The 22,936-nt window shown below is 36.3% G+C and overlaps 1 protein-coding gene across 8 annotated transcripts in view; it reads left to right on the top strand.

The window, feature by feature from the left end:
• Nucleotides 1-22,936, top strand: part of Nrg1 (neuregulin 1) — a 1,056,971-nt gene that overhangs the window by 877,371 nt on the left and 156,664 nt on the right. For all 8 annotated transcript variants that reach the window (XM_070016218.1, XM_070016220.1, XM_070016215.1 and 5 more), the window contains exons 2-3: nucleotides 9,815-9,992; nucleotides 18,526-18,647. In XM_070016218.1, the coding sequence (XP_069872319.1) occupies nucleotides 9,815-9,992; nucleotides 18,526-18,647 (300 nt within the window). The remainder of the gene's footprint in view (nucleotides 1-9,814; nucleotides 9,993-18,525; nucleotides 18,648-22,936) is intronic.

Here is a 22,936-nt window from a genome sequence, read left to right as displayed (position 1 = left end):
ACACATATAATGAGGAACTAATATCCACAGATCACTCAGAACTTGCCTGCTTTTGTCTGCATTGTTTAAAATCTCTCATGTCGCTGTCATGTTGAAAACTTATTATAGCCCATGCTAACTCGTGTTAGTTGGGAATTTATCCAGTTTAGAACACATAAATAAATTCCTTGTTTCAAATGTAAAGCAACCATGTTATTAATAACAACTGAATGTCATTCAGTTTGAACAAGGAAAAATGATTAGCAAGACAGAAGTGAACACTTTACAGGTGTGCTGATATGCTAAGATGGTTATAAAGTCAAATATTAACACATGGCAAGGTGGTCCATGAGCAAACAACACATCAGAGCAGGGAAATACCACTATACTATGGAAACGACCAATTATCATGCTTTTGCTAACTAGATCATTCTCAATTTCTGTACTTGTCAGCATTTTGGAAGTGGTGAGAAAGGTTTGTATAACAAATAATGGGTACCTATTAATATACCAATCTCTTCAACATAATAGAAGAAGCAGTCCCAAAATTCTTATGGAACAATAAAAACCCCAAATAGCAAAAACAATCCTTAGCAGAAAGAACAGTGCTGGAGGAATATCAATTCCAAGTTTCAAGCTCTACTACAAAACCACAATAATCAAAACAGCTTGGTACTGGCACAAGAACAGACCTCAGGACCAATGGAATAGGACTGAAGACCCAGAAATAAACCCACAGACCTATAGCCACCTTATCTTTGACAAGGGAACTGAAACAATAGAATGGAAGAAAGACAGCCTCTTCAGTAAATGGTGCTGGCAAAATTGGTTAAACACCTGTAGAAAACTAAAGCTAGATCCGTATATATCACCTTGCACCAGAATCAACTCCAAATGGATCAAAGACCTTGAGGTCAAAGCAGGCACCCTGAAAACATTACAGGGATGAATAGGTAAAACTCTAGGGCTCCTTAGCACAGGTTGAAATTTTCTTAATAGAGACTCAGAAACATAGCAAATCAAAGAAAGTCTGGACAAATGGGATTGCATGAAATTGCAGAACTTCTGCATGGCAAAGGACATAGCTAGAAAGATCAATAAAAAGCCTACTGATTGGGAGATCTTCACTAGCCACACAACGGACAAGGATCTCATATCAATATATACTTAGAACTCAAAAATTTAAATCCCCCAACAACAAATCCTCAAAGAAACAACTGCCCAATTAATAAATGGGCTAAAGACTTAAAGAGAAACTTCTCTGAAGAGGAAATAAGAATAGCCAATAGACATATGAAGAAATGCTCAACATCTCTAGCCATAAAAGAAATACAACTCAAGACAACACTGAGATTCCACCTCACCCCAGTTAGAATGGCTATAATCAAGAAATCTAGTAACAACAGATGTTGGAGGGGATGTGGCCAAAAGGGAAGCTTACTGCATTGTTGGTGGGAGTGTAAACTTGTTCAACCACTTTGGAAAGCAGTATGGAGGTTCCTCAAAAGACTCCATATAGAGCTCCCCTTTGACCCAGCAATCTCACTTTTGAGCATTACCCAAACGATCACAAACAAGGTCATACTGAAGCTACCAGCACAACCATGTTTACCTAGCTAATATATGAACCAACCCAGATGCCCCTCAGTAGATGAATGGATTGAGAAAATGTGGTATATATATAAACTGGAATTCTGTGCCTCCATCAGAAAGAATAATACCACTCCATTTGTTAGGAAATGGAAAGACTTGGAAAAAATTATATTAAGTGAAGTAAGCCAAGCCCAAAGAAACATAGGTCCCATGGCTTCCCTTATTTGCAATAACTAGTACATGTCTAGGATAAGCCAAAAAGGTCAAAAGCTATGTACATATGACCATATAAAATGATGTTAAGCGAAATGAACCCCAAGACAGGGACACAGTGTTTTTTTTCTTTCTTGCTATTGTTTTTAGTGTTCTTATAATGACGTATGTGATTTTTTTTTGGTTTCTTTTGTATGCTCTTTCCCCACAGTATAACCCCTGTTTTCATTGTATTTCATATCGGTGCCTTGCATCTTGTATATACATTTTTCTAATTTGCTGGGGTGGGGGGGAAGGAAAATAACAAAATGCTGAAATAAGGATTTAGGTTTACCCATTGTAACAATGAGATATATAAGACACTGTGTTGAAAACGAACTTTACAATTTGGGGAGGGGGGATGTTGGGGTGGTGGGGAGGGAAGGGATGGTAGGGGTAAAACAAAGGAGGAAGTAACAATGCTTGATAGGAAATGAACTCATTACCCTACTCATGTAACTGTAACTACTCTGTATTGTATTTTTATGATAAAAAATATATATGGAAGAAAAAAATAAACAAAGAAATAACGGGGGAAACCTTTGTTTGGGGGAGGGGAGGCAGAAAAGATGAAGTTTATAAGACATGAACTTTGCTACATATCCAGTGGGTAAATATGTATGGGGTCCATTTTTACCCTGTGAGCTCAGGGCCTGTTCTGAAGCTTGCCTGACCTCTTCTTTATGAACATGAGTAAGATGTTCTTCTAATTGGGGGCAGCTGTGGTGACAGCGTTAATTAAGCAGCCTGTTGAACAGTTACCTTCAAACTGTTGGCCACTGGGCCGTGATTTATGCAGCATTCACCATCACAGTGTATTGCATTAACACCTGACGGAGTGACGTTAATCTGTCCAGACACTCTGTGGTTGGTTGGTCACCTGGGGCCTCTCACATTTCAGCGAATACAGAATGGAATATAGCACTATTGACCCTGGTGGCATTTGACGTTTGTGACAGATGGACAAGCACGTTGTTCAAAAGAATTGTTTTGCATATAATATCCATTTCAAGTACTCTGTCTTGTTTTATTTCCTCATAGATCATCAAATTAACTCAGAAAATTCAGCAATTTTGCATATCTGCTTTTTTCCCCCCCTAGACTGGCTTTTTTACTTGAGATGTGGTCTATTTGGTTTGTTAGGCAACTGTGGCCACTATTGATACACCAACAATATAAACCTCTTCCATTTCAACTACAGAAAGAATAGCAAAGAACTCAGTTTCATTGCTTGGTCATTTAGAGCAAGAACTCTGGGATAAAAGGGGCTCTTGATAAAGCAGGCATGGTAGATCACATCTATATTTTCAGGTCCTCAGGAGGCAGATATCAAGAGGATCATGGTTCAAAATCAGCCCAGTTAAAATGATTGGGCTCCATCTCAAATAAGCAGGTTATGGTGGAGTAAGGAAATTATGGTAGTGCATGACTGTAATCCCAGCTATACGAAGGATCATATTTGGTCTGAAGCCAATCCTAGGCAAAGTGCAAGGCCCTATCTGAAAAACATAACAACAAAAATTTCTGGGGCCAAGGATCTAGTGGTAGAATTCCCCTTAACAATCCCCGAGTTTATTCCTCAATAAAGCCAAAAAATTAAAATAAGTTCCTCTACTCGTTTTCATTTTCTCATCTATAAGTTGGGCATAGTTATAGTAACATGTACCTGCCAAAGGATAACATTTTCAGGAGTTCATGATCACAAAGTTCTTAGGACAGTGCCTGGCACTTACTAGGAACTCAGTATAAATTAAGCTATAATCATTCTAAAGGATTTATTGTTGAAAATGTGTCAGTAGGACCTCATTTTAACTGCTTTTCCTAAGCTCCCAAAATTGCCATTGCACTAGTTTCATGATCTTATCTTTAGGCTTTAACTATGAAATACTGGCTGAAGAACAACAGAACTTCATAGAAGAGGAGGGTGGCTGACTTAAATAAACATGGTATCCATTTTCAGGATTCACAGTGCTCTTAAGTAGTGAGTCTGCCCTGATTTCCTAGGAGAATTTTATACCGTTAGAAATCTCTTATAGGCTGACATAAGGGGTGGTCTTATTTAAATAGCCTCTTACAAGAATCCAAAGATTACCACGTTGGCTGTGAAATGAAGTGATCCTTACTAGCTTTTTAGTTTGCGCTCTCTCTTTCTCTCTCTCTCTCTCTCTCTCTCTCTCTCTCTCTCTCTCTCTCTCTCTCTCTCTCTCTCTCTCTCTCTCTCTCTCTCTCTCTCTGTCTCTCTCTCTGTCTCTCTCTCTTTCTGAATCTACCTCAAGCCCAGCAAAGCCATCATGGTGTAAAGAGAATTCTTGGGTTTCATTCCTGGTGCTGTAGCTTGCTAGACTTGTGACACTGCCCAATTTCCATAATAAACCTCATCTCCTCACCTGTAGAAGGAAATAAACATCATACGTCTCACAGTGTACATACAGAACTGTTGCTGACACTGATGACCCATAGGGTATAAAGTGACAAGCATACGCTCTTCCTGCAGGGGCGAGCAGCCATAATACTGTAGACAGGCATGGGCCATTGGAGCTGAACAATAGGTATGAACACGAGTGGGACCTTAGCTGAGGCAGAGGCTACATACTCCTATGGTGGTGTCCAGCTAGGAGTTTAGAACAAGTAAAGATGACAGTAACATTTGACCATCTTCCAGTTTGCCTTACATTTCATTTCCAAAAGTCCCCATCCTTTTTAATGCATAGAAACAATAACTAATGCCAGAGGTCCCTCAATCCTAAGCAGTGTTTTATAGGAAGATAGGTCTGGGCTCTGGAATCTGGTTTTGTCCCCTCCTGTCTTATATGTTACAGGTGCTTCTACACACTTACCATTTAACAAACACTCTGCTCCTGTTTTAGGCTCCTGAGATGCTCTGTATCTTCCATCTGTTCCCACAAGCAGTTTGGATGTTTGAATGTAGTACCAATCAGAACAGACATACGTACATGGATACTAGCAGCAATAGTTTGTGGACTCTTCACGCCTGCTGTTCACAGCTTTCCTTCCTGTGGTTTCCATAGATGATTCTCTTTTTTTTCATGTGTTTTTAAAAGGCATCCTCTTGAGCATAGTAGACTATTTGCTCATTTTCTGTGACTTTAGAGTAAGTATAGATTTTGACTTGGGTTGTGGTTCATACCTTCAAACCAAGCATCTTAAAAAAATAATACCATAGTGTTTGAATCAACTTCCTCAGTTCACTGTAAGGAGTGTAGCTCTGAAGATGGCCATTTGTAAACACTCTTACTGTTTTTTTTTTAATGAAATTAATAGGTTTATACCATGTGAGTAAACCTGCATCTATTTAAATGCATTCAATTAACAAATAACTTTTTGTAATTCTTAATCAATGCAAATTCACATCATTAGAATTGGTCTTATTATAGAAAATGTGGCAAATCTTTGAAATTATTAGTTTGCTTTGTTGAAATACTTGTGTCAATAAAAGTTGTACATTGTTGCTAAGTTTCCTGCTATGTATATTTGAACTCTTGGCATATGATAATTCTTGAATGGGTACCACTGATTGCAGAGGATCTTCAGGTCAAGGGATGCAGTTGTGAGACTCCATTGGTGATGCACAGGCTTTCTTTCTGTCCTCTTATCTTATAGAGATTTTGAGTTTATTCCTTAAAAGAGTGGATCTTCGATAAGTTGGAAATCCTCATGGTGCAGAAGTTACCCCATGCCGTAGTACACATGGAAAAAACACCCTTTCAAGGAGACTCATCAGGAGATGAAGTCTGAGAGTAGCTGGGAGCTTTCTCCTCGGATGGAGTTATAGCTCCCTTGCAAGTGAAACTCGGCCTAGTTGTTATTGGTGGACCTAGACCATGATATCAAGAAATGTTTACACACCAGGCTTGCCTTAAAGAATAGATCTATTTTAATCAGTACCTTATATTTGAAGGCTTCTGCCTCATTACATTTCAGATCATCTCTTAAGCAAAGGGATGTGCCCTTTGTGGGATCTATGCTCATGAACACCAAAAAGAAATAACAGGACAGGAAAGATTTGATCTGCCAGATGACAGATTGGTATTGCCCCCTCAAGGAATCTTCTGAGATAACAGCCCCAAAGCCATGGCTATGGAGTTGAACCATGTGAACATCTCAGTGTAACTCCACCCACCTATTAAGAGGCATCAATGGCTTAAAACATTAGTTAATTAAAGTTACAAATGATAAATATTTGAAACAGTTTCTTTCATGATTGCAACCTTAATCAAGACTTTAAAAGTACTTAAATGAGGGCAGGGCATAGTGGTTCATGCTTTTAATCATAGCAATATGGAGAGAGGCAGAGGGAGGAGGATTTTAAATTCCAGGCCAGCCTGGACTATATAGCATGTTCTAGTCAGTGGAGGAGGTGGGTGGTGCGGAGGTGGGGGTGCAGTGGGAAGGGAAGAGTTGGGGGAGAGTGAATCCTAACCAGGGCTGGAGTATAGCTCAGTTGTAGAGCACTAGTCTTTTATGTGTGAGACCCTGCTTTTACTCCCCAGCACAAAAAAGGGAGGAAGGGAAGAAGAGAGGGAGGGAGGGAGAGGAGGCGGGGAGGGAGGGAGAGAAGGGGAGAAGGAGGTGGGAGAGAGAGAGGGAGAGGGAGAGGAAGAGAGAAAGAGAGAGAGAGACAGAGAGACAGAGACAGAGAGAGACAGAGACAGAGACCTTATTAAACCTGGGTCTTTTTACTTAAGGTCAAAAGTCCAGATCAGAAAGGCAGGAATATGAAGAACCAGTTTCCTTCCCACTCTCCTTTTCTGGATGTGTATGTATGTGTGTGTTTAAGTCCACATTTGTATGAATTTCCTACTTGCTAAACCATCTGTAGTTTGGCTGAAGATACCATGATAGTTTATTCCAGAATATGTCAGCGTTACATCCTAAGACTGAAGAGATTCCTCTGCAGATCCACAATGCAACACTCGAGTTGAGAAACTGAGTTTTGTTACAGTATTTTCATTCGGATATCCCCAGTAGTCTCCAAAGGGTCTTGAATAACTCTTAATCCTCCCTGTAGCAGGATCACAGCCACTGCCCATGCTTTTATTTGCCATGTCTGTTTGATTTCCCTTAATTTAGAACAGCATCATAGTCTTCTCTTGTCATTTTTAACATGGACACTTTCAAAGCTTTGACCAATTTTGTAGATTATTTCCCCCCCCCCCCCCCCCCCGCTTTTTGTTTTTGTTTTTGTTTTTCAGTTATGGGGCTTGAACTTGGGGCTGGGGCTGTCCTTGAGCTCTTTTTGTTCCAGGCTAGCGTTCTGCCACTTTGAGCCACAATGCCACTTCTAGCTTTTTTGAATGGTTTATTGGAGCTAAGAGTCTTGTGGACTTTCCTGCCTAGCCTGGCTTTGAACCTCGGTCCTCAGATCTCAGCCTCCTGAGAAGCTAAGATTACAGGCATGAGCCACCAGCACCTGGCTTATCCCCAAATTTGTCTGATTGATTCCTTATGTTTGAAATCAGGGTTCTTAATCAAGCAAAAAGACATAAATAAATGAAGGCACAAGAGGAAAGTGGAGCAAGGAAGGGAAAGAGAATGAAAAATGGCAGAAAGTGATACGCAGTGGTCTTGTATCAAAATGTTTTATGAAGAAACTAGCGGAAACACAGGCTTGTGGATTTGTGTTCGAATTGAAGTTCAGATGTGGATAAGCAAATGTGTGGGGTGCTGGATGAGAGAACATAGCACTTTCTAAGAGTTAGTGACATCTGAGATTTAGTGGCCTTTGAAATTTAGTGACTGTGTTTAGTGCATTTTTCCTAGAGGCAAGAAATGAAATCTTGAATTTGGGTTGTATTTCAAATTAAAGGAAAAATCAAGTGGGAAAACCCCAGTTATTTTAGTTCATACATAAATGGAAACATTTTATTGTTCTTGATATGTGCAAACCAGTTTCTTTGGTGCCATTTAGCTTGTGAATAGTTATTTGATTCCTCTAAACTCTTCATCAGCTTCACAAAATTAAAAATGATCCTAAGAAGCTAAAAAGAATACATAGACATCTAATTCCAGGTAGATTAGCATTTAGTGTCATTTAAAAAAGCCTCTAAAACAGAGAATCACAAACCACAAGGAATCAAAAAGCCACAAATCCATGCAAGTTGTTCAGGAAGAAAATTTTATTTTTACACCATCAGAGAGAGGGAGAGAGAGATACTGAGAGAGAGAGAGAAAACCAGACAAAATCCGTGAGTGCTTTTCCACATCTTCTCTCAGTCTTCCCAAGAAATAAGAAAGCGATATATAATTATAGAAGTATTGCTAGGAAATTACAATATTTAAATGTGTTTTGTTATAATAATTTATATGCCCATTCTTGACATACTTTTAGTTTTTCCTGGTAAGGGCAGAGTTGTAGAAAAACAAATACCTTTACTTGGTAAGGTATTGCATTTCCTGTTCACATCTCAGGTAACTTTGATTGCTGTCCTTGGACCCTTGCTCCTTTCCCAGCGAGTAATTATGCACTGAATCGGTCTCATTTGCCTAGGTTCATTTTCTGGGGTTTCCTGTTAGTTCCTGGATTGAGACAGAAGTGGGCTTTGTAGTTGACTTTTTTAAGATTCAGCAGAAACTGAGAGCTGTTGAGATTTGAGGTTCTGTGATGTTGATTATTAAATGAAATTTTGTGTGTACAGGAAAAAAAACATGCGTCTGTGCTTTGATATTAAAACATATTTTTATTATGAAAAGATCAGATATACCATACAGAATTACATGAAAAACCACAACATGAATTTATTGCTCAACTTCTACAATGACACACTTCTTGGTAATTTCATGACATCTGTATGCCTGTCACCCCCTTCACCATATTATTTTGAAATAAACCTCAGCTGTTTCAACATTTTGTCCAAAAGTGTTCCAGTAAATAACAGCTATTCTTTTTTTCTTCCTGCATTTTTCTTGTTATTATATAGGTGATATACGGAGGGGTTTCAGTTATAGAAGTCTGATAAAGAATACATTTTTTTCATCAATGTCACCCCTTTGCTCCCTCTCTCCTAATTTTCTTTCCATCCCCCCACAAGTTGTATAGTTCATTTAGAACATAGTGTCTAGTGAGTACCACTCCTGCATTTGTTTACTCTTTGTCTCACATTCTTTTAAGCAGTCTTGAAAGGATATATGAGTTTATATAGTATTCTACATGTGAATATACAATGCAGATTTTTTTTTTTTTTACAGTTTTTGTTGGCAAGATTTGTAAATGCTAAATCCAAACAACCTTGCTGTGGTATGACTATGGTGGTCACCTGAAGTCATTCATTGCTTTTAGGAAAGCAAATATATAGAGTCATATTGTCAAAATGTCCTTAGTCTTGGAGAAAGAAGCAACGTTAAGGTTTATGAATTGCCTTTGGTTTTTGTTTGTCTTTCTTTTTTATTGTTGTTTTGTTTTCTGCCATCTATGAAGCTTAGTTGATGAAACTTTGTAATTGTGGATAAGTCAATCATTTAGAGTTATCTCTCAAATTTAAGTTTCTGGTGACAAAAATGGGTGTGATGCTCCCAGTGCCTTTTTTCCCATATGAGTTTGTCAAATCATTATGATTTGACATGTGATAAAGAATGTTGGATAATGTCTTGAAAACAATAGTGGATCATGTCTTCCTTTGGCATAAGCTCTTTGCTTTAAAATAGAGAATGCCTAGGATTTTTTTTATTGTGTCAGAGAATTTAAAGATTAGGGAAATAACTACTTAGAATTTGTTTTGGAGTAAATTTTATAATTTAAGTCCTCTTTCCCCCTATCGTACACACCTTTTCCTGCATAGGTTTCATTAGGGCATTTTACTTTTCTTAAAGTTAATATCAGTGTATTGACTTGGGTTCACTCGTTTTCAACTATTTGTATTCTCAGTAAAACTTTCAGACTGTTTTCTCGTTCAGACGTACTCAAAATTAATGCTTTTTTTTGTAAGACTGCTTAGTGATCAGAATGTTTTTTTCTTCTCTCTCTTTTTTTTAGCCTTGCCTCCCCGATTGAAAGAAATGAAAAGCCAAGAATCAGTGGCGGGCTCCAAACTAGTGCTTCGGTGTGAAACCAGTTCTGAATACCCCACCCTCAGATTCAAATGGTTCAAGAACGGGAGTGAGTTAAACAAAAAAAACAAGCCACAGAACATCAAGATCCAAAAAAAGCCAGGGTAAGTATAATGCACATGATAATAGTCTGTGCCTAGAGCAATAGGATGTTGTTAAGTATAAATTTTTTATAAGTTTTTTATTGTGAAAATGCTGTGCAGAGGGGTTACAGTTACCTGAGCAAGGTAATGAGTACGTTTCTTATTAAGCATTGTTGCCTCCTTCTTTGTTTTCCCCCTACCATCCCTCCCCTCCCACTTCTACAATTACACACACACACCCTCCCTCACCCTCCCACCTAAATTGTAAAGTTCATTGTTCAACAGTGTTTTGTACATCTCAATGTTACAATGGGTCAACCTGTATCCCTATTTAAACATTTGTAGACCCTGATAAATGAATTTACTGTAAAAATATGAGATAAGCCATGTATTGGTGGCTCTTGCCTGTAATCCTAGCTTTGCAGGAGTCTGAGATCTGAGGATCTAAGCCAGTTCTAAGTTCTAAGCCAGCTTGGGCAGTAAAGTCCATGAGACTCTTATCTCCCATAAACTACTCAGAAAAAGCTGAAATGGTAGAGTACTAGCCTTGAGTACAAAGAGGCTCAGGGACAGTGTCCAGGCCCAGAATTCAAGCCCTGGATCAGCAAAATATACAAAACAAAACAAAAACCTCCACACAAACAAGCAAAAACATGACATACAATCAAATATTTCATTATATATTGGCCAGAAATTGTGAAATCATATGAGAAAGAATATAGACTTTCTGATTCTGACCACTTTTGGATGGAGAAAGAATTATAGGAAGTAAGGGAAATGGAAGAGAAGAAGGAAGATGACATGAGTGGCAGCTGCTGTAATAATCCTAGACTCAAAAATTCAGTTCCCTTAAGATAAGAAAATACAGCATAGAGTGCTGATGTTCAAATCTCAACCTCCTTATGAAGTTTCCCGTGAACCCCAAATTTGATAACAGACACAATAGCAGGATGCCTCCTTTCCCTTGATATTACAGGCTATTGTCACACATTCCTGAGCAAGTGAGAACAGACAGATTATAATGAGAACTTAATTGAATCTTATCAAAGTGTTTAATTGCTCTGATAACTATAATTAGGGCCCCCTCCTAGTTCCCATGGCTTAATTAACTACCCTGCTAACTCTTGTTATTGGTCCTGTCGGCAAGAGCTGTTGATTTGGAAGTATGATAAAAAGGGAAAGAAAGAAAGAGTATCACTTTCCACAGCAGGTGGTACTTCAAAGATACAAAAATATTATACTATAAAAATACATGGCACTTTTGTATACAATCTTTCTTTTTTTAAATTTTATTTTATTGTAAAGTTGCTGTACAGAGGGGTTACAGTTACATAAGTAAGGCAATAAGCACATTACTTGTAGATCATTCATACCCCATCCCTTGTTGTCACATTGTCCCTTCTCTCCCTCACCCACACTCATCCCCTCCCCATACAATCTTTCTTTAAGGAGAAGGTGAACAACATACTTGTATTAGAGACATTTTGGTGTTTTGTTTTTATCAGTTAGACAAATTAGTAAAGAACTAAGTTGTATACACACACAGGGTAACATCTCATTTAGTATTTGGTAGTTTATAAGATTATTTTCAGTAATATTTAAGCGTCCACAAACAAGTTATACCAGGAAAATGGAGAAATATATAATAGGGCATTATTTCTGTTCTCAGTAGTCATAAGATTCTACAGAGATTGTATAGTTTATTCATATATGACACCAGAGTTGGGGGAAAGAAAAGAAGAAGAGATGGATGTAGGCTGAGTAGTAGCAGAAAGCTCCTGAATGCAGCAGATATTCATTGTGGTGGTTTGTGGAGTAGAAGAAGCAAAGCTGTGTCCATAGGTGATAAAGGAGCAAGAAAAAGTGAGCTGATTCCCCTGAGTACGCTTTATATATATATATAATTTTGTTATTATTAAGGTGCTATACAGAGGGGTTACCATTTCACATTTCAGGTAATACATACGTTTCTCTTTTAGACAATGTCGCCCCTTCCTTCATTTTCCTTCAGCTCCTCTTTTCCTGAGTATGCTTTTGAAAGCTGATATGTACTTAAAGAGGAAGTTTGTTACATGGATGGATGACATATAAAAGTGTCATTAGCATTCAGAAGTGCATTCTCCTATTGGCTGCATGGGTGCAGGTAGCTAAGAGCACTGTCTTCATATTAATAAAATCCCTTTAAGTTCCAGAAAGGCCAATATTCAGAATGCTTCTTTTCAATCAACTGCATTACTGGAAAGAATTAAATGAGAATTTTTTCAGGTTATGTATTTGTAAAATATCCTCAGCAAAATATTGAATAATCTGATCTAAAATTAAAACATACTTTGTGTAGAATGGGCTACTGCATAGAAAATGACCATATTATCAGCTTTCGGAATTTGGAATTTTATCTTCTTTTGTATGCCAGGAAAGGATTTTGAACTCAAGAACTCATATTCTCACTTGGTTTATTTGCTCAAGGCTGGCCCTCTACCATCTGAGCCACTTTTTTTTTTTTTTTTTAGCTTTTTGCTGGCTAATTGGAGATTAAAGTCTCATGGACTTTTCTGCCTAGGTTAGCTTCAAACTTTGATACTCAGATCTTAGCCTTCTGAGTAGTTAGGATTACAGGTATGAATCACTAGCACCTGTACATTTTGTTACTTCTTAAAACTCTTTCTCTCTTTCTCCCCCCCCCTTTTTAATAGTGATGTTCAATTTTTTAAGGTTAATGGGCTCAACAGAATTTAAATTTAATTAACATCTGCACATCTGCAAGCCCTGCTCTACTATTTGAATTTATCCTTTAAAGATAAGTAGAATGAATAATATTATTGTGCTCATTCTAATAATAATTACTATCCCAAGAATGAAGGAAGTTGTGTCTTCCGATAGATTTTTAATGATAATGAATATCTAAACTTAGATTTGATATAGGTCTGACTGTGAGGAGCACGTTATTTCACAACTACATGGGATTTTTATTATATAAAGTTAGAACCACAGGGTTTGGGGCCTGCTCAGGTTTAATTAAAACCATTCTTATTTTTCAAGCTCAAAACACTTTCATTACTAAAACACTCAAACTATTAATATGTTGTAATTCTAGTTGATTACTTGACTTTAAATTTATCTCAGGCTGTGGTCAACTAACCAGTCACCAGTGAATTTTAGTTTGAGGTTTAAGATTTCCCAGGGATTCTCTTTATTTAAATAAAATGTTGATTCTCTTTTAATCTTTAATCCAGGCTTTCTTCCCTATTTTATAATCTAGATTGTGAATAACAGCCAGAATTACCTTTTAATTCCTTATTGTTATGAAAAGATTTCACACTAATATGCAATTTCTATTATTGTTTAAAATCTCACCCCTCTTATACACATGCTTCTACTAATAAGCTGCATTCCAACATGTTTTTATGATTCTAAATTCCCATTTGAGCCTTTGTTTGTTTTATCTTACTATGCAATGAGTGAGACTAATTAGAAGAAATGGAAACCACCCTTGTGTTACATATCTGTTTATCCCTTTATTCTTGTTTTCTTTGCCTGGTGGATGATTTTGATCATCCACCAGAAAGCTAGTTGAAGAGGTTTGGGGATTTTGAAATTGACCTCATTAGAATATCTGTTCTGGATTAGCCTTACAAAAGGTAGACTTCTACTTGTGTGTTTTATACACTTTTGAATATTCTTGTTCTTCACTCTTCAGCGCTTATGTATTTTAATTTGTTTTAAAAGTGACTCTGATTCACTTTGTTTTTAAATTAAGATCTGCTTTTGTCAATGCTAACAGGTATTTATTTATTTATTTATTTATTTATTTATTTATTTATTTATTTATTTTGCTCTGTAACAGAGTTTATTCATGGAGTTTATTATTAGCTGCTTTTCTGCCAGGCCACTTGAACTCTTAATGACTGTTGCATATGGTTTATGATATTCTTTTTATTTTCCCAGTCCTAGGGCTTGAACTCAGGGCTTGGGTGCTGTCTCTGAGCTTTTGGGCTCAAGGGTAGAGTTCTACCACTTGGGCATAACTCCATTTCTAGCTTTTTGATAGTTAATTAGATATAAGAACCTCCAGACTTTAGTACCTGGTCCAGTTATAAGCTGTGATCCACGCACGCACGCACGCACGCACGCACGCGCGCACGCACACACACACACACACACACACACACACACACACACACACACACACACACACACACACACACACACACACACACACACACACACACACACACACACACACACACACACACACACACACACACACCCACACGGTTCATTTGATCCTTCAGGGATCAGAGAAATGGAGTTATATAAACCGGGAACATGTATCATATGTACATGTAAGCCAAATGGAAGATTTAAGCTAAATAAACACAGGGTGGGTAGGGGAGGGAGCTGGGTGAGAATGTTGAAAGGAGTGACAATGATCAGTGAATGAATGAATGTTTCCAACATGAATCCAAGCCTTTTACAAGACACCTTAGCCTTTTCTGAACAATCCAGATCTTCCTTGCCATAATACCTTCTTTCTTTCTCTAAGGTTTAGTTACACCTTAACTTTTTTTATTCCTGTAAGACTTGGTTTCCTGTAATATTTTTTCATATTTGTCTTCTCGTAAAGAAAAATTCCAAGTGATTTATTTTACAAGAGTGTAGCCATGAAATATGCTTAACTTTTTAGTCATATTTCATTTGTAGTTACTTACCAGTGGGATTTGTGTTATTTAACTGAATTCCCTCTCTTGTTGAGATTTCTAGGGGCCTGATGAAGTCTTCTGAGCAGTGCTCTATTTGTATTTTTTTTTACATTTCTTATCAAATGTCAGTCCAAAAAATAGTGGACCTTTTGGTATAGTGAGACTTAGCCATTTATCTATTCATTTTAATAGATTAATATACTTATTTATTTTTGGAGTCCTGAAGATTGAACTCTGGTCATAATTCTTGTTAGGTAAACAGTCTGCTTCTTGAATCTTGCCTTCAAAATTTATTTTTTATTTCAATGTTTAGATATGTTCTTGTGTGTTTGCTTGGAGATCCTCCTTCCTTTGTCTCCTAAGTGACATGTGCCATCACTGTTCATTACCTGCTTAATTTTTTAATAAGGTTTTTCAAATGCGTAGTGTTAAACATAAAGGCATTTGAAATCCTCTTTTTTTTCCCCTCTCGGTGCGACAGCTGCTGTATTTCTCTCTCCCCTCTTGTGTTTTTGAACTTTAATATTCTGTTACACATGTAGCAGGCCCATTGTTGTTCTTGCTTGGATTGCCAAGGTTATTTATTCTCTGCAGGAGTGATTCCTGGTTCCATGTAATGCCTGACTTAGAAATTCACCCTATAGATTTGCATAAAAAGACTACTAGAAGAACTGTTGGTAGGAAACCTCTTTAGCTTTGTTAATGAAATATTTATTTAAATATTTATTTTCTCTCTTTCTCTTTCTTTCCCTCTCTCCTTGATTCACAATATATGATTGCATTACTTTGTAGTTGTATTCCAGGAAGTATTGCCCAGGGCTATTAGGATAATTTTGATTTTAGGACTATCTTTTAAAGATTATGCTAACTGTAAATTTGATTACCATGTTTCTTATAGTTCAGCTCAGGTCAATAGTTAAAATATGAATAGCACAAGGTCAAGAAAAGAGTCTTTTCATAGAAAAATAGATTATATAAATGGGAAAGAACGGGTATTCTTAGTGGTTGTACATTATTGAGATGTGCTTCAATACTTTTATCTTAGAAGAATCCTTGGGCAGTTGATAAGAAAAGTGGCTGTTTTCTTATTTTATGTACTTACTCCTTCTTTGACATTAATTATTGTTCTCTGCTGGATCATTCTTTATGATTTATTGATCTGTTATTAATAATGGTTTCATGGGCATGCATGAAAATTCTTTCAGCTAAGTAAACTATACTTTGGGCTGGTATTTGTCCCTTTGTTTTTTCCAATTCTTCAAAGGATCTATCATGGAGGAAACATCATACATCGATAAAATATATAAAACAAACCCTGATAGTCTATTATAAAGCACATTTGAATTCTTTAAATTCAGATTTTAAAAGTAAGCACAACTAGACAGCATATCTTCATGTTGTGTTTTGATAGTTTGAGATATTATTACATATTATCACTAACATTTAGTTAATATTATTAACTACTTTCCAAGATGTGTACCACCAAAATAACCCATTTTGATAGGGGTATACTTTGGGGAAACTCTAGTAAAAACACCCTCCCTGATTAATACATGAATATTTCTTGAATAGTGCTTAGTAGTTAATCAAGTGTGCTACTACAATAGGTAGACTTTTATTTCACTTTTTTCTTTTCCATATATATTTTTATTATAAAAATACTATACAGAGGGGTTACAGTTACATGAGTAGGGTAATGAGTACATTTCCTATCGAGCATTGTTACCTCCTCCTTTGTTTTTTCCCTTACCATCTCTTCCCTCCCACCTCCCCACTTTTTGTCAATTTTGTTCTATGAGTCATTATATCCTGAAAAATAGTGACAGGTATTCCATGTACATGAGAAGGATTCTAAGGCCAAATACATTGAGAGAAAGTAAATAAGATATTCTATTTAGAAAGTGAGAGTACAGTAGCATATTGAAGGTTCCGAGGGATCTTGTCTAGACTACCTATTTTTCTTTATCCTGTTGAGTATGAAACCCTTTGTGTTGGTTTCTTCTCCCTCCCCGCCTCCCACTAAATTTACCTATTGATTTCATTGTGAGTCATGACTAGTGAAGGTAACTTTTCTATCAACACGTCAGCCTGACCACTGCCCTTGGTCTGTCTGGCCCACCTTCTAGCTAGCTGTCTCTACCTTCTTCATATTGCATCTGTCTCCTGCTGTGTGTATTAGGAATGCTGGTAGAATTCTACTGAGGGGATAAGTGGTAACAGCCACATTTCATCATCCATCCACATATTCATCTAGGAATGCTTGAGGGCATAGTAAGAACAAACAAGTGGCACATGCTTCATGAAGATATGAATATGTTTAAATTAGAGATGCTTCCAATCGGACTGAGGGATGAGACGGATAGAAAGGAACTAACCAAAACAGGGCGGGACACCAGCCCATCAAAGCCTAGATAAAGAGAGAACACTCTCAGCCACAGGATCCTGAAAGGCCTGATGAGAGAATTGGCATTGAAAATAGTCTCTGAAAGTCACCGAAGATTTTTGTGCTAGAAATGGCACAACCAGAAACACAAAGATGGAAGGATACTGGCTAATAATGTGTGGCGCTCTGGATTATTCGATCTGATAGACTAAAGGAGAGAAATAATTACATTTGACATTACTGATCTTACCTAAGTAAAAATGATGTGTGACTAGGAGATCAGAAAAATTATAGCCTGATGAAGTGTACAGCCAACCAAAAATATTGCTTTTTTTTTTCTTCCTGTTGTTCTCTCAACAGGCCAGGGAGTCAACTACCAAGCTAGAGTATAGAATAATGCTATAAAAAGGCCTTTGAAAATTCAGCTCTTTTCAGTACTTCTTAATTTTTATATCCTGGAGATTGCTTAAATTACAGGCCACGAGCAACAGTAAAACAGAAAGATGCATTCACAATGCTGACCATGTTAAAAACTGGTGACTATTGATTTATGTTCACAGTTTTATGAAAGTGTGTGTGCTGTTGTTACATGAATACTTATTTCAGTATTAAGAACCATTCATCTGGTACTAGGCTCCTAGTAATGACACTAAGTCCCTTTCTTTTGGAAAGAAGAAATCCTTTTTGTTAAAAATTAACATCACTCCTGACATTACTTTACTGAGAAGTATGAACCATTTTTTATCTATTCAAGACCTTGTTACATGTCCTTCCTACCAGACTTGTAAGAAATGATTTTATACTTTACTTTTTTCCTTTTCCCAAACTTTACTCTTTTCCCCTTTTTTCCATTTTCTTTTTTTAATTCAATTTTATTGTCAAGGTGATATACAGACGCGTTAAGGCTACCTGTGTAAGGTAGTGAGTACATTTTTGTTGCCTTTTTTCCATTTTCTATACTTTTTTAAAAACTATTTTATACTTTACTTATTTTTCTTTTCCTAGTGACTGGTGATGCAGATATAGGGAGGAAAGAAAATTTACCAGCTTGGGGGAGATGGGAGAGAATGATGAAAGGGATGATTTTGATCAAGTTGCATTATACTCATAAACGGACATATTGAACTGAAACCTCTTTGTACAACTTCTTAATGATAATAATAAAAAAAAAGAAGGTGGTTAGTGGTGGTGGAAGAGGAATAAAAGGAAAACACTTGAGAAACTTTTCTTTAGTAACCTGTGTGATAAAATTAAGATTGTACCCATTGTATAACTTGCATGGTGTATAGTTCACATTTACTCTGAGTAAATCATGAACTTCACCTGATGGAATAGCAAGTTTTACTTTAACATGGTATGTACAGGATGAGGGAGAGAGATTTGGGAAATCTGAAACTTTAGGGAAATAGATTTTAGTATTCACTGCATTTTTGTGATATATACTTACACTACCTTGGTCCTGATCTTGTAGAAAGTCAGAACTTCGAATTAACAAAGCATCACTGGCTGATTCTGGAGAATATATGTGCAAAGTGATCAGCAAACTAGGAAATGACAGTACTTCTGCCAACATCACCATTGTGGACTCGAATGGTAAGAGACACCTGCTATATCTTTTTTCCTAATCTGTGAGACAGCTGATGAAGATGAATGGTAAGACTTATGATAACTGACTTCTATGGATAAAAGAGTCAATGACTTGACTGCCTTTTCTAAACAACTTAAAAAGAGTTACAGGTTATGTGTATTTCATGTACATACATGCTCATTACATGTATGTTTCACACATAGGCATTGTGTATATGTGTGTATAAAATACAGATCTAGCTATTTTATATTCAATACATATTTTAAGTGAGTACATCTGAATCTAGCTAGTAAGAAGATTTATTAACTTTTTGGCCTATGAATTTTGAAATTAATAAAATCGTAGAGGCCATGATATTCCTACTAAATATATAGGCTCCTCATTCAAGTTTCCTTAGAGACTGTCCAGGGAATATTTTTCTCAGAATTAGAAAGTGCTGCCTACCCTGACAGCTTCTCTGAGTTATCTTAGCTGGTGGTCTCTGTTTCCCACCGCCCTAGCACTCCACCAGCTTATGGATTCATCTGGAGGAACTGGTGATAACCTAGTAATCTTTTGTTTCAACTTTTTGGAATTGTCCGATAATGTTTCAAAAACCACGCTTTGAACAATGGCACTTACAACGTCAATACAAAGATCTATTAACTTATAAAACAAAGACTAATTGCATCTCTTCTTCGTAGAAGATGAGAAAGAATATTCATTGTGAAAATGGGTCTCTTGGAGGAATGAAAATGCCAGGTCAGCATTGTGGAAGAGTAAATTCCATAGGAAACTGATGTCTGTGATGTAAGAGCATGGGAAAGAAGGGAGGAAGACAAAAACAAGGAAATCCACAGTGATGCCTGGTCCTATCTAGACTTTGCAGTAAACTACTCTATAGCAGTGTAGTCAAAATTCATTGATTTCATCTTAGGTATCTCCTCCCACAGATAGTAAAGGACAGGGAAAGTAGTTTCTGTTACTATTCCTAGGAGCTCTGCTTACGATATTTAGAGTTTATATGAGCAATTATGATATCATTATAGTTTTTAATCAGCACATGTTAAGAAACAGTATTTTGCGAGTATTACTTTACCCTACAAGGAATTTCATAGAAAGCCACTTGAGACACAAATTTCAAAATTCACGTCTGTGGATCTTCACTTTAGTTTGTCATGTTTTGAGGCATGATCTCATTTTGTCATTAGTTTTGTTTAGTGTTCCGCTTTAAGGTAAATGGTTTTGAATTACAATTTTGACACTTGGATTAGATTTATGTAACTTCATATTCTATCAAGTCCAAGGAAAATAAAATTGTAGTTCTCTGGTTTTACTGAATGCTTACAGAAAGTAATATTCTATTGGTTGTTTCACACTTTTTTTTAATATACATGGTTAAGCATTGAATTATTTACCTCCATGGTGTTCTAGGAAAAGATTTTATAAGGATCATTTTATAATTATTTATCTGGAGTACTGAGAAGTGGATGATATGCCTTTTCCCATTTCACATATAGGAGAGATACTGAATTCATTTACCCGTATTATTTCATTCAATCTCAGTCTTGTGATCTAATTTGAAAATATGGTGTGGGGAAATTATAGTGATGAGAAATGAAAGTTGAGATGTTATTGATAATAAGTTAGAATAAAGAGAAATTCTTGGTATATTCTAAGTCATCCTCACAAAAACAACCAAAATTCTTTTGGGTAATTCTTGAGACATTAGGAATAGATCCTCCTTATTCAATTCACTCATATTTATTTAAAAGTGATATACTTAGTAATCAGATTCATTTAGGATCACAAAGATACTTAGTGGCAAAATGGAACATAAATCAAAATTTCTTTAATTTATTGCACACTGCAATTTATCTAAATGTGTGTGTGTGTGTCCATAAGTCTTTAAGGCAGACTGTTTTACTTGTAAAGACAGAATCAAAGATATGGTGAGTCATAAGAAGAGAGATTTTATGAGAAAAGAACTGGACCTTCACCTTAACTGGGCCTCAAGTTCTTTGGAATGATTCCTTGTGGTTTATTTAAATTTGTACTCAGGTATCCTCTTGTGCTAGGATGTTTAGAATCTATATGAATATAATTTTCTGAGAAAGAGCCTCCCAGGAGGCTCTTTCCTTCTCCTGGGGTGACCTTGCTGTTTGGCACTACTTAATCCCATTAAGATGATTAATAATTATTCAAACTAAATTAGATTAGATCATAAATATCTTCCTTAGTAAAACTTTACTGTTTAGATCTACGTAGATCAGCAATTTGGTCTCAATGAAATGATAAAATCTTTATGGAAATTCCCAATGAATTGTCAATGTACTTCAATATGGAATACTTGCACTATTTACAAGAATTTAGTATATATATATATATATATATATATATATATATATGTAGTCAATAAAAAATTTTGTTAAGCTATGTCTTAGGTTTTTTTTCTTCTACATTTCCAGTGTCTTTCTGCTTATATTTGGAATGGGAATGAGAATTTGTCATTGATAGCTATATATAAATCTATACACTCTGCTAATAATTTTTAAGACTATAGAAATCTTACGTTAGATTTCATGTAAAGAAGGATCCCATAGGTGCTATTATGTGATGAAGTACAAGTGGATTCCTTTCATGAATTTATATTTGGCAATGGAAAAGGCCACACAAACTCTGTCTTCACAGCTCATACTCTCTATATTCATTTTTAGCTTAGTTTATTTGGCTTGATCTTTCTGTAGGAAATCTTAATTTAGCAATTTATTCTTACTAACCAGTGCTATGAAAACTCCTGGAGAGCGTAAGAGGCTGGTTTCAGATTAATTAAATAATGCTTTCTTTCCAAAGATTAGTACAGGAAAATATATAACTAATCAATTATATCTTCTGCTAAGATTTCATTTTTAATCAAGAGAAAAACTATTTGAGTGAGATTCAAGCTCCCATAGGATCGGTCAGTAGCAATAAAATAGTTGATTCATTTTAGAAGAGCAGGAAGATGCTCTTTTTATAAATTTTGATTAAATGATCAATTAGTGATTTTAAAACTGGTTCAAGTGGGTAATAGGCTTAACCTATTTCCCTCTTTCAAACTGACAAGGTTGTTGGAAATGACATGATAAAATCCATACTGTATACTAAATGGCATTTAAAATAGGTTTTATAATTTTTATATCAGTCTCCATATATATTATATTAAGTAGGATGACTATGAAGGCTAATAAGAAAAAGCAATTTGAAGAGAATATGTTTGAGAATGTGTAGTGTCTTTATGCTGTTTATTTCAAAATTTCTCATTTGGTTAATCAACCATTATGAGCAGGAATATTTTAGATACTCAAAGATCATCCTGACCTTCTCTTTACCTTGCCAATAATAAATGTGCTCACTTTTAAAATCTCCTATTAAAAATACTTCATTAATTTTTTTGGGGGGGGTCCAGTCATGTGGCCTGAACTCTGGGCCTGGGCGCTGTCCCTCAGCAATTCAGCTCAAGGCTAGCGCTCTACCACTTGAGCCACAGCGCCACTTCTGGCTTTTTTCTTTTTGCTTATGTGGTGCTGAGGGATCGAACCCAGGCCTCAGGCATGCAAGGCAAGCGCTCTACCACTGAGCCACCTTTCCAGTCCCTACTTCATTAATTTTTATATACACAATAGTAACCTATAATTTTTGAAAGGTAAAAGACTCACAGAAATGGATGTTGAAATACACACTGACATGTCATAGGTATTTTGTATGAATCTATATGTATATTTTGCTAAATATTTCTATTTAGCATGTTGTGCTCGTGGTCAAATCTCAAATAAGTCAAGCATTCATAATTATTAGGAAAGTTTCTTTTTCTTTAGATGAGATTCAACTTACTAAAAATTATTCAAACATTATAAATACAGTAATGTTCCCTTGATTCTCTTGTCTGCTCACCTAGGTGGCTCGTGATAACAAATATTCAGTACTTTACATTAATAGGGAGGAATGTCCTTTATAAATTAGTAAATTTAATAAACTAAATACCTGTGGGAAAACATAATGCTTACATGGAGATTGTGGAGTAACTTTTTTTTTTTTTTTTGGTCCGGTCGTGGGGCCTGAACTCTGGGCCTGGGCGCTGTCCCTCAGCTCTTCAGCTCAAGGCTAGCGCTCTACCACTTGAGCCATAGCACCACTTCTAGCTTTTTTCTTTTTGCTTATGTGGTGCTGAGGAATCAAACCCAGGGTCTCAGGCATGCAAGGCAAGTCCTCTACGACTGAGCCACCTTCCCAGCCCCTGTGGAGTAACTTTTTAATTTTGAAAGTATAATTTAAA

This window comes from Dipodomys merriami, unplaced genomic scaffold (assembly GCF_024711535.1).
Source record: "Dipodomys merriami isolate MVZ:Mamm:240054 unplaced genomic scaffold, mDipMer1.0.p SCAF_12, whole genome shotgun sequence".
NCBI classification, from domain to species: domain Eukaryota; kingdom Metazoa; phylum Chordata; class Mammalia; order Rodentia; family Heteromyidae; genus Dipodomys; species Dipodomys merriami.
The sequence above is the reverse complement of the archived record's forward strand: the minus strand, read 5'-3'. Positions and strand labels throughout refer to the sequence as shown.